The sequence below is a fragment of the Perca flavescens genome, chromosome 4 (assembly GCF_004354835.1).
Source record: "Perca flavescens isolate YP-PL-M2 chromosome 4, PFLA_1.0, whole genome shotgun sequence".
NCBI lineage: Eukaryota > Metazoa > Chordata > Actinopteri > Perciformes > Percidae > Perca > Perca flavescens.
The window spans coordinates 20,892,842-20,905,130 of NC_041334.1; the positions used below are offsets into that span (position 1 = coordinate 20,892,842).

At 40.2% G+C, this 12,289-nt stretch overlaps 1 protein-coding gene across 1 annotated transcript in view; it reads left to right on the forward strand.

The window, feature by feature from the left end:
• Positions 1 to 11,961, forward strand: part of syn2b (synapsin IIb) — an 82,459-nt gene extending 70,498 nt beyond the window's left edge. Inside the window, exons 7-14 of the mRNA XM_028576796.1 lie at positions 436 to 498; positions 1,694 to 1,836; positions 3,340 to 3,414; positions 4,466 to 4,568; positions 6,853 to 7,029; positions 7,321 to 7,387; positions 10,168 to 10,984; positions 11,480 to 11,961. Of these exons, the coding sequence (XP_028432597.1) occupies positions 436 to 498; positions 1,694 to 1,836; positions 3,340 to 3,414; positions 4,466 to 4,568; positions 6,853 to 7,029; positions 7,321 to 7,387; positions 10,168 to 10,984; positions 11,480 to 11,633 (1,599 nt within the window). The 3' untranslated portion in view covers positions 11,634 to 11,961. The remainder of the gene's footprint in view (positions 1 to 435; positions 499 to 1,693; positions 1,837 to 3,339; positions 3,415 to 4,465; positions 4,569 to 6,852; positions 7,030 to 7,320; positions 7,388 to 10,167; positions 10,985 to 11,479) is intronic.
• Positions 11,962 to 12,289: the final 328 nt, after the last annotated feature.

Here is a 12,289-nt window from a genome sequence, read left to right on the forward strand (position 1 = left end):
GTGCAGGTTTTTTTGTGAATTTCACGAATAGTGTTCTTTTCAGATGCAGCTTGTGTGATCATCAGTGAGTCATAAATGCAAACCATAATCATAAAAACTTTTACTTTTACTGTTAGTGTTCGGTTGTGGAGTGCAAATATTGCTGTTTTGGTGGCAAAAGGAGCAGTTTCATATCAACAAAGCACTTCATGACTAATTCTGAATAAATAAACATATGTCAGGACATCTGAAAATGGCTGTCAACTTTACTGTTTTGATGAATTTCTTGCAGTGCTAGATATAGGCCTAGTTACCAGGATAGATCTGTGAATGGTGACTGTTGTTCTAAACAGACACTCGTGTTTCACCGCCGGATCTTTCAGGTGTGTTGATATGTAGTCGTAGGACTGTATTGGTCATCATTATTCACCCTTTAATTATTCTACTACCTTTCAGATCACATCACCAAGTTTCCCAGTGGTGGTAAAGATTGGACACGCCCACTCTGGAATGGGAAAGGTAATGTTGATTCATTTCATTCAGCAGATTTGAAATGCTAAAGTGAGTAATCATCTAAGTACACAAACGTTTTGAAATTAACTAACATTTAAGCAACAGCTGTGATACAGGCATCAAACAGTTTCGTCTCGTTTGATTGGAAGTAACATTCATGTATTAGTAAAGTGGAAAAAAACACATGTTGAACTGAAGCCCACCCATTACACTGTTGCATCATTTAACAAAGTGCCATTGGGAAGTGCTTTAAAATCCCTCCGTGTGCCTAGATATAGTATGAATGGTTTGTACTAAGCACCATCACGTCTGGAACCACATCATTTTTACTGTGTAATGCTTTCTCTGACATACACTACCACTTAATATTCATCCTCCTTTTTCCTCTTTATGTCTTTCTTTATGCTTTCTTCTTTTCATTACTGCAGCACATCCTTTTTTATTCTCTCTCAGTCCTTATTTTCTCCTCTCGTTGTGCTGGTATTGATATAATATTTTCTGGGTGAATTCAGAGTGAAGTGTTTATCCTCTCTCCGCCACTCCTCATCGATCCACCTCACATCCTTCCCCTGGACTGCTCAATCTGATACTGTGTGACTGTCCTCTCGCTTTGTCTAACTGGGCCTCTTATCAGCCTCTACTTTTTTTGCCTTCCATTATCCTACCATCTCATCTCTTGCACACCTGTATTGTACTTTAGATTTAGTAGCTTTAGTCTGTTTCTCTGTGGTAGTTTAAAAAAGACACAGTTCTTTATAATAAATACTGTACATAATAGTTCCATCACATTGCTTTTGGTTTAAAGTGGACCATGTCACCTCTAGGACATTGACTGTGGCTACTGCAGAGAGCATTACATCATCATTTCACCTCCATACTCCATATTGACCCAGATCTTTAATTAAGTCTGCATTATTGATGATATATGACAGTATTTAAGACACTATCAACACTAGAAATGCAACTTACTGTTTGACATTTGAGAAGCACTTCTTTGTTGCCAAGAGTCAGACAAAAAGATTGATACCACTCTCATTAGGATCATCTTTATAATCCCAGTATCCTACAGAATGTTCCTTGGGCATGTGTGGGCATATTTAACATACAGACCTAAGAGTGGTATCAACCTTTTTATCTTATTAGATATAGCCCAGCCTTACTTTAAGTACATGGTGTTCCTTCATGTGTTATCTCTCTGTAGGTCAAAGTGGACAATGTGAGTGACTTCCAGGACATTGCAAGTGTGGTGGCCATCACTCAGACATACTGCACCACAGAGCCATTTATAGACGCCAAGTACGACATCCGGGTCCAGAAAATTGGTGCTGACTACAAAGCATACATGTATGTTCATGTGTATACTGTACAATATGCACATTTGGTGTAACATATTGTATTTTGGGCACAGGACAAGTGCATGAATAGAAAGGGGAACAGTGAGATACAGTACATAAAAAAGCATAACTTTAGCAAAGTGGAATGTAAAGTCCTCATTTAACCCTTTAATGTGTAGGTGTTTTTCAAACATTCTTACATACCTTTGTTCTTTAACGACCCAGCATTTATATAATGCAGATTAAGCCATATATTTAAATCAAATTGCATGGAAACATTTACCGTTATTTACAATAACAGACACATACAAATATATTGTTGCCATTTATGAAATGTATACAATCATTTCTAGATGTTTTTGTTATTCAATTGTATATTTAGGTGTAGCCTGTTACATTTAATTTTGAACGGCTACTACAACTTCTCATAGACGCCATCATTTGGCACCTACCAAACCCAAATTAGTCAGCACAATAATCACAAATCACAGTTACTTGCTTCATTGCAACGCGCACCTCTCCACTTTTTTGAAGTTGTGCATGGATGAACAGATTTGGCATCTCCAGTGTTTTTGTGGGAGTTCCTCAGCTGAAGAGCAGTTCTTGTTCTGGAAAAACCCAAGACTTTTAGCATCCTTCAGCTTTTGGAAGTCGTGGCCCCTCTTTCCTTTTCCCCAGCCATGGCCACAACAGCTGATGTCAAAGCTGTTTTCAGGAAAGATCTTCTGGCTTCCTAAATTGGACATTAGGCCAGGACTTCTACTTGCATGTTTATAGCAGTAATGTTGAGGCAGTTAAAGGGGCTATGTAAGTTTCCCTCATCAGTTCTAATTTCTCTTGGGACCGCTATTTGGATGTAATCCAGGATTTCCCATTCAGAGCTCATGTCGTCTGAGCTAGCTTCATCCTTCTCATGCTCCAGTTCTGCTTTTAAATTTTCTGATTTATAATGGCACAAAAACTAATTTATTAGCATGAGTTTTGTCTGTATTTATTTATAGTAACAGTGAGCTACAGCGACGTCTTGAGGCCAAACAGGAAAACACTACATACACGCTATCACTTGCATCCAGGATCCGCGAACAAAAAATGTAACACTCTTACATACCTAGTGTGTCTAGCGACCCACACACTACTTAGAGAAAAACAATGTGTTTTATCATTTTTGACATTTTGATACAAGAAAATTGTTATAAACAAATAGTTTGAAGAATATCAGGGAGTTGAGTGCTTAACTGAATGAAAAAGATGCAGTGTATTATAGTCCAGCTCTTTAGCTATTTGTTGTGTGTAAACCTGTGCATCTACTGTCAAACAAAGAGCCTCAATTCATCTGGATGTTGATCCACTTGATAACATGCAGCTGTGCATGTTGCCTGCATACAGCTAGTGATGTAACCACACCCCTCCTTCTACAGGGTTGTCTAAACCTATCTTGCCTGTATTTACAATTTCTAAAAGTAAAGGTTGGTGTCTGTAATGATTTAACGCACAATTTCCCCCTGTTTTCTAGGCGAACATCCATCTCTGGTAATTGGAAGAGCAACACCGGATCTGCCATGTTGGAACAAGTAGCCATGACTGACAAGTGAGTACCGCTTCCACATTAGTGATGCTCAGGCTACCCTTGTGTCGCACATGTCAGTGTTAGTCACAATGTGCTCACACAGCCCATTCTTTGAGCTGCTTTGAGCATTTTTCTTGACCTTTCACAGCAGGAAAAGCAAACGTGCAATTAAAAACATATTAATAATTAATAATACATGCTGGCTAACTGGCAAAGCTTACACTAAATACTAACCTGAAGTACAGTATATAAAACCATCAACATACTTGTTTTCCTTTTACATGCAATCTGATTCGTCAAACAATGTTTAGCTCAATTTGCTAATATTTGAACTCTCTAAGCCTTACACTGCCACTAACACAAGCCCCAACAGAATGAGATATTTTCCTTTTTCTCATTAAAGTAAATGTTGTCATTCATTCCATTTTCTTACCGCCATAATGCGAGACCAAAAAACATTTAAATCTGAAAAGGCTTCTTTAATCTGTGACAGCTGGTAACAGAGTACAGTACAAATACTTTAAACCTTACAAATGTCATCTTAAAATGGTTTGGTGAATGTGACTCTGTTGAAAAGGAGAATACCTGCCCCAGTACAGTTACATGGTCATTTTGGTCAGTATTGATGCGTCTGTTTTGCCCTAGTTTGATTGTGTTCAGTTTTCTCAGACAGCAAGTCAATAGACCCGGCCTGCAGCCGACCCAGCCTAGAGCTAGAGAGGTTCTGTAACAGGTTTACTGTCAGGATAAATACAAACATTTGCTCTGACTTACTGTGCTGAAGTGTTACATAATTCAATGATATTGATAAAGCAGTGTGCAAAAACACAACTCTTTGCTTTACTAAGATTAGCAAGATGGTGTACGATAGGACAAGTTCTGTTTTTATAGTTCTTTACACAACAAATTTGAAATACCTGCAACACTTCTTGACCCACTTCAACTGCAAACATTCCAATTCAGCAAAACAGTTACAGTATGTTACATATAGTAGTGGTACCCTATATGATTTCAATTTCCCTGTAAACAGATCATGACTTTGTAGACCTAATCCAGCTTCTCTCTGCGACAGGTATAAGATGTGGGTTGATACCTGCTCAGAGATCTTCGGAGGGCTGGATATCTGTGCTGTCAAAGCCATCTGTGGCAAGGATGGTAATGACTACATTACTGAGGTGAGAGAAAAACACAAACAGAAGGGAGGAAGTGATGGATGTTAACTCAAAAGTGATCTTTAGATCGACCAAACAGTTGACAAGGCACTAAATCAAACAAGTCACACAATCAAAGTCTTATTTTATAGCTTCCCTATTATCACTGCATCACTGTATTTACTGATTCCTACCTTTTCTTTGAAAAATGTCACCATGTTGACATCAGCTTGGGGGAATGGTGTTTTATAAGAATACTAATAAGGTCTTTGAGTTTTAAATTAAGCATGTCTGGCCTAATTAACACCACTGGGGCCTTAGATTGTCTGGCTGGAAATAAACCAATTCAACCTAACCTGAATACACATTATGAGTATGATAACTAACATATGGTGATGTGGAAGGGTAAGTATGGCTATTCTCTATGGCTCACATATCTCAGTATTCGTTCTATTCAGCTACAATTCCCCCCTCTTGTCTGTCACTCTGTTTCTTTTCAGTAATTTTTCAGCATATTGGTTTCATGTCATATAGTCTTTAGTCTATAAGTCATGACCACAATGGTTCTGAATAGCACATTAATGTAGGAATGTGCTTTGCTGTAATTGCTTAAAAGTCAAGTGGTTACGTCTCAGTATGGAAAATTGCTAAATACTGCTTAGTAGGTTATGTTCTACCCAACTATTACAGGTCCAGCCTGAGGCAACAAAAAGCAGGACCCAAACGCACTGTGACACAGCTGGTAGAGTTAAATCTGAAGAGGCAGGTCATAGGGTGGACAACCAAGCTCATTGCCCAAGGTGGTAACATGGAGCTGGTATGCAATGACAGCTAAAAAATGTAGACAGACGGGTTAAGGTTCACGTAAAGAGACAAGATCAGGCTCAGACAGAGTTTCACGTCTATGCTTAGACTAGGATGATAGAAACGTTATCAGCGTGCCCACTCACTTGCTTGCTGTGATTTCTTAGGATTTCACACATGGGCTCAGTCGGGCTAACAAAGACTTTGTACTCAGGAGCAACCCAGGGTTTGTAGGACATGAGATTGAGTGCTATAGAGAGAGCTGCTTCTATCTCGATGCATTTTGGCAGTAAGTACAGAGCCACTCAATGGTGTGGGTCAACTCAGCCCCCTCATCCATGGGAAAAGCTGGGTCAGCTGGGTCAAATTTTGCCAAAATTCTGGCAGCTTGCAAGGAGGAGCTGGACCCAAATGTAGACAGTGATACTGCACATATGGTTAAAGACACTTTGCTATGTTTGAAAGTCAATAAACAAGCTCACAGTTGGTCATGGGCTGGCAGTCAAAATTGAGGCAGGACAGCAGACATGTTTATACAGAGTAAACAGGTGAGACAGGTAGCTGAGGACATCAGAAGACTGGCAGGAACCAGAAACTCAAGGAAGTCTTTTAGTGGGAAAGTGAGGCATGTTTAGACAATTATGATTACAAATCCTAATGAGACAGTCTGAGGCTGATGATACAGGAGCCACAATCACACCCACACCCGGCCACTGTGGTATCCAAGCAATGATCTAAACATCCCACTTACACTTTGAAGTAGGCTGACTGTCAGAATTAAATATTCAGTTCTGTTGCTAATCTTTATTATTACATTTCTATTTCTACTCAGTGGTTTTAACTCATATATTATGTATGTGTTTTAATTGTGTTTACTTATGTCTAATGTTTCATTTTTACATTATCCACATAGTGTTTGTCATTGCTCACACGTTGTGCTTCCACCTGGAATGGAATGAGCTATATAAATAAGGTTTTGCTTGCTGGTTTGGTGGAAAGTACCGTAGATTAGATATTTAAGTGGAAAACATGTCTCCCCATGGGTCATCTCCACTGGAAAAGTGTTTAAGTTTTCATAATGATGCAGATGTAAAATTGTTGAGTGGATATCCATTTACATGGATGTTGACATCATATTATCTTCTGTCTTATTTAGCAGTAGACAGTGATAAAGCATTTGGGTTACTGAAAATGACAAAAATGTAATATGCCAAATGACCATATATTACCATACAGAGTTAATCATATTATGCATTTTAAAACAAAACCTTTCTGACAGTATCCATAAAAAGTTGAAACATATAAACCAAAACCATTCTGACCATAAAACATCACATCTAAACTAATTCTACACAAATGGTCTATCTGGGAGAAGACGTTACAATCCTACAAGCACACCAGAGAGCTATTACCACACATTAAGTGTTGACCACAGTGGCGTCTAACCTTTGTCTGTCCTGATCACACATTTTCTGATACATTGTCTGTGGCCTACTTTGTCCAGGTTGTGGGTTCATCTATGCAGCTGATTGGTGATCACCAGGCTGAGGACCGCCAGCTCATCTCAGAGGTGGTGCTGGCTAAGATGAGCCAAGCATTGGCCACCAGGTCGTCTAGCGCTTCCCGCTCACCTGCTCGCTCCCCTCAAGGCCAGAAGCCAACTACTGTGCAGCCCCAACAGGTAGAGGCTGTATGAAATGAAACCAGTGCATTTGTGATGGATGACCAAAAATAAATAGCTACAATGACCCATGTTCATAAAATGTTTGCTTATTGTGAGCATTAGGAGAGGCAGGTTCAGAAATCCAAGACATTACAAGGTCTGCAGGAAAATCACTTGATTGTAGCCCTTCACAGTTCACTGCTGATTCTTTACCAGAAGCCGCTTAACCATGTTTGCCTTTCTTTCTTACTCTCTCTCTTCTTTTTCTTTCTGTCTTTCTCCCGCCCCCTCACTCTCTCTCTCTCTTAGAGTGCTGCCCTTAAGGAAGGACTTGCAGATCCAAGCAGGACGTCGGTTCAGCCCCCTCATCCTCAAGGTTGTCTGAACACTGTTCTACAATCTAATACAAGTGCTGCCACTGTAGGGCCAAAGCATGTCTAGGAAACACTCTCTGAATCAGTTGTGGGACAGTTCACTCTCAGACCTCTTAAGAGGTTTTTCTTAAATGATGTATCCAGTATCCAAGATTTCACTAGATATAGAACCTTTTAATTAGAGGGGCTGGTAGGTGGATTTTGTTACCCTTGACAAAGGCAGGCTAGCTGTTTCCCCCCTGTTTCCAGTCTTTGTGCTAAGCTAAGCCAACTGTGCTGTATTTACCATACAGATGAGAGAGTGGTATCAATCTTCTCATCTGTAATTATTGGCAAGAAAATGCATGTGAATGTCCCAAAATGTCATATTCCTTTAAGAGTAAGAGCAGTTTGTATTTTATCTGCATCCTTCTCACTGTTCCTTGAAGGTAACAGTGTCCAAGAAAAGAAAAATACCGCTGTCTGTTTGAGCTACGGCCTTGTCTTTGTTTAACTCATGTCTTGAAGCAAATGTACAGTACAGTGCATTTAGGCAGCCTGTTCAGTTTAATTGCAGCCATAATGTGTGTTAGTGGGGTGATGTTTGTGCTCAGGGCCGATGTGTTAAAACTAAATGTGCCCGCTAAAAGCAGTGGTAAAACAGCATATAACATGGTAAATTAGCAAAGCCATTATTATTGTACTGTTAATGTGCGCAAGTTTGCATGGTTGTTCATTATCTTTAATTCCTTTTTTCTCATTTTGCGTGGATGTGGCAAATGCCGGTTTTTCATATCGTGCCTAATATGTTTGTGCTGGTTGTTTTAGGAATGGCAGCTGTTTAGCTTTTACAGAAATTGTTAGATATGAACGTGCCAACAGTGTGGAGATGTTAAGATGTGCAAATTGGATTCATTCGTTTGAATTTTACATTAACAACATTGCTGTTCAAAAATAATAATCCACTGTGAACATGATTGCACAGTGGCAGACAAGCATATTTATGCACACATGCTCTGTGTATTTTGAGTTCACTCTTATATGGAAAGGAAGGTCACTTTTTAAACTACTCATGATCACTGTGCACGTTCTGGTCAGCTCAGTTTTTGTCTTAGTTATTAATGCTTGCCTTTTTCGGTCTTTTTTTTATTTTTACTTTTAAATGTTGTACATTGTTATGGTGCAAATCAGTTTATGGTATACACCAGATAGATGTTTCCTTCTGTCAAGCAACAAAGCCCCCTTTCAAAGACCGGAATGTTATGTGTCTAACTGCTGAGAGTTGTCTTTGGTTGTAAATTAACCTCCATTGTTCTGTGTTATAATACCTGAGACAAGACAAGTTGGCTTTATACGGTACACAATACATATTTTTTTCTTTCTTGGCAATAATTAAACCTGCTTATGTGATAAATGAAGAGTTTTAAAGAAAATAAGCATATTTTTCTTTGTCTGCATGTTCATTTCCTAATTTGCTTGGATCCAGATCCCTGATTTACTGAAATTTGATCTTCATACACCATCTGGCTACAAATATTTGGTCTTTTCTCCTCTGTCTCAATCTTTACTGATTGACATTAAGAAATGTAGTTTAGTGCACACACACACACGATAAAGGCTTTACTGACTGATCTGCCTCTTTAGATAAAGAAGTCCAAATCCAAATGTGACCAAATCCAATCTAACAGCACTCAACACATATATTGTATGATTATAAAGTCTATAAATAAGCAAATATAATTCAAAAGAATGAGTAATTTAAGGTTTGTATCCAAGCAAATTGTTATTGTGTCATCCTTTACAAATTATGTTTGTACAAATGGTATTTTCTTTGGTTTTTATGCGTTGTGAGTCCCAAGCCACCATTGGGATGCTTTGACAAACTCGTAAAACGTAAGACTTGTAGCCATTTACTGTAGCTGCCTTACAGTAATGACTCTCTGAGAATGTCTGGGATGAATTTTCATGAAGGTTTTGTTGTGGTCATATCATGTAATCATGTATATGTCATTAAACTCTAAATCTAAATGTATACAGTAAACCCAAATGAATATACATTTTCCAAGCTATCTTCTAAGAAACCTTTTTATAGACATTTTAGCATATAATTTACCTTCCCAGCTTTAATCTTGCATCCTGGAAAGTGAATTATCCGCCATTGGAAACTCATCCCTGCCCAGTCACTTCCTACTCGGCATGCATAATCATTTGTTTCTTTTGTGCTGCATGATAGATTGCTTTGCTGCATGTTTGGCTCACTGAGTTGTTTGATGCCAGTATCCTTTCTTGGTTGTGTCATCTTCCCTTTTGTTGTTCACTTTATTTCATTCTCATCTCCGACTCTTTCCTTTCCTCCCTCTTTTTCACCGCACTACCTCCAAACGGTCACATAAGTTGTTGTGCATAAAAGCAACCAACACTTGGCATGACAGGCTAGCTTCTCTTAACCGTTGATCTGCCGCCCCCTGCTGGTAAATGCAGTCCCAACACTCAGAGCCTGATTTGCCCCAGTCTGTTCTTGACATATGAGTTGGTTAGGGTTTCTATGGATGTGTGAGAGGTCATTATGTCAATGGGCATGTCAAGACTCAAGCTCATTATCTGTATCATGTTCTGCTTTGGTGTGTTACAGGCGCCTGGTTTTCTAACTGCTGCACTAAAACAACACATCCTAGATCTAAGAAATAATTATGCTTATTTATTTCCTTTACTCCTCCCCCTTTTTGCTTTTATTGTTTGCTGCCTGTATGTGTCATATAGCCATATAACTATAATCTAATATAATTATATTTTAATCTTTTAGGTGCACCAGTGAAATCACAGAGTGAGACATCATCAGAGTCAGCTAAGAGAGCATCTGAGCCGTTACCAAAGACCAACCAGGCCCAGAAACCAGGCCCAGGTCCAGCACAGAAACCATCTCAGGCACAGAAGAGCCCAGTCCAGAGGGCCACCTCCGTCACAAAGCCTCCAGTGCCAAGGCCTCCCCCAATGACGAGAGCCCCATCCCTCGCAAAGTCAGCCCCAGATTCTGCTTCCATCCCAGCCCCAGCCAAAGCTTCACCATCATCCCCAGTTCCAGCAGCAGCTGCAGTAGCTCCAGGCTCTCCCCCAACCAAAGTAGCTGCAGCAGCCGTGGAGGCCCCAGCCCCGGCCTCAGCCTCAGCTCCTACCACAGAGCAGCCCAAGCCCCAGCCCCAGGGCTCCCCATCTCCAGCTCCTGGCAAACCAAAAGAGCTGCCCCCCAAACCCGCACCACCTGCAAAGCCCATCCCTCCATTACGCAGGAATTCAAAGCCGCAGCTCCAGCCAAAGCCGCAAACCCCGCCGCCACCCAAGACTTCACCTAAACCCCAGCCCGCTGCCCAAGCCCCAGCACCCACTCAGGCCTCAGATAATGCCTCAACCCCTGCCCCAGCACAGGTTCAGTCCCCAGCCAGAGCCAGCCAGTCCCCGCCTAATGTCCAGTCTCCAGCTAAGGCAAAGCCCCAGGCCAAACCGGCCTCTCCTTCCCAAAACCCTGAGCCTGACCCAGCTGAAGCTGCCGCGGCCCCCGCTGAGGCAGAAGCCCCTGTGGAAGAACAGCCAGGATCCCAGCAAAAGGCCCATCCTCTGCTGAAGTAAGGGTCGTCTTATCAACACACTGTTGCTAATGCAAAGACATGCGTTACAGTGGGCCATACTTTGTGTTTAGGATACATAATCAAATATCTAAATCCATTCTTCTGTAGAACAACAATATATGTAATTCCAATCATTTGCAACACTAAAATTATCAATACAATTTGAAAGTGTCTTTTATTGTGTCAGTCCAAGTGGTAACATGCTGAAATTATCAAATTAACACTTTATTGTAACCCTCCCTATTTAGCATGTATAAACTGTGTATAAACAATCTACAAATACAATGTACAATACAATTATATGTATAAATATTGTGTTTGTGACTTTTTGGCCCTCTTACACATTTCCCTGTTTGTCTTCCATCCTTACTGCCTAACTTACTCTATTCACATTCACACAATCATCCTCCTGCATCCCTTCATTTCCCACTTCCCTCTCTCCTCGCTCACTTGCTCTCTCCCCTCTCTTTTTCCTTCCTCCTGCCTTCCCAGTAAGTCCCAGTCCCTGACCAATGCCTTCAGCGCCTTCAGCGACTCCTCTTTCTTCCGCGGGGTCTCAAGCACTGGAGGTGACGGCCAAGACGAGGTGAAGGCAGAGACCATTCGCAACCTCCGAAAGTCCTTCGCCAGCCTTTTCTCTGACTAGACATAGCCGAACCGTAGTCAGCCATTTATCGATTCTGCCCACCACCCCTTTTGCCGTTGGCCAGTGATGACTTGATTGACATTAAATGTGAACCAGTCTGAGATTAAACAATGTGTGTTAACTGTACTGTATTCCCTCCATCCCGGTCACTAATCCTCCTCCACTTTCAGCTTCTCTGTGTGAGTAACAGTGAGGCCTGCTGGGTAGGACATTCAGTGAAGGATGCTGTGCCAGAATAAATGGACTGAAGGAGTTATGTCATTGATATATACTAGAGTAGAGTAGAACAGAATAGAATAACAAAATATTTATTTTTCCCAGAGCACACTTTAAGGAACTATAAAAAGTAGAATATTTAAAGACTACAGATAGAATGTACATACAGTATATATATTTATACATACACATATATATATACATATATATACAGTATATAAATAAAAACATATGTAACTATAAAGGGATATAAGCCAATGAAAAAAATAATAATCCAGTAGCACTTTTCAATTAGTTTTTGTCAGTGACATAACTCTTTCATTCAGTGGCTGGATTCATACATACAGTATTTAAAAAAACAAATCTGATATTTGATATTTGATGGTTTGACCCACAGTGAATCAATTTTAGTCAGTAAGTGAAATTTTGTCATAAAGGAT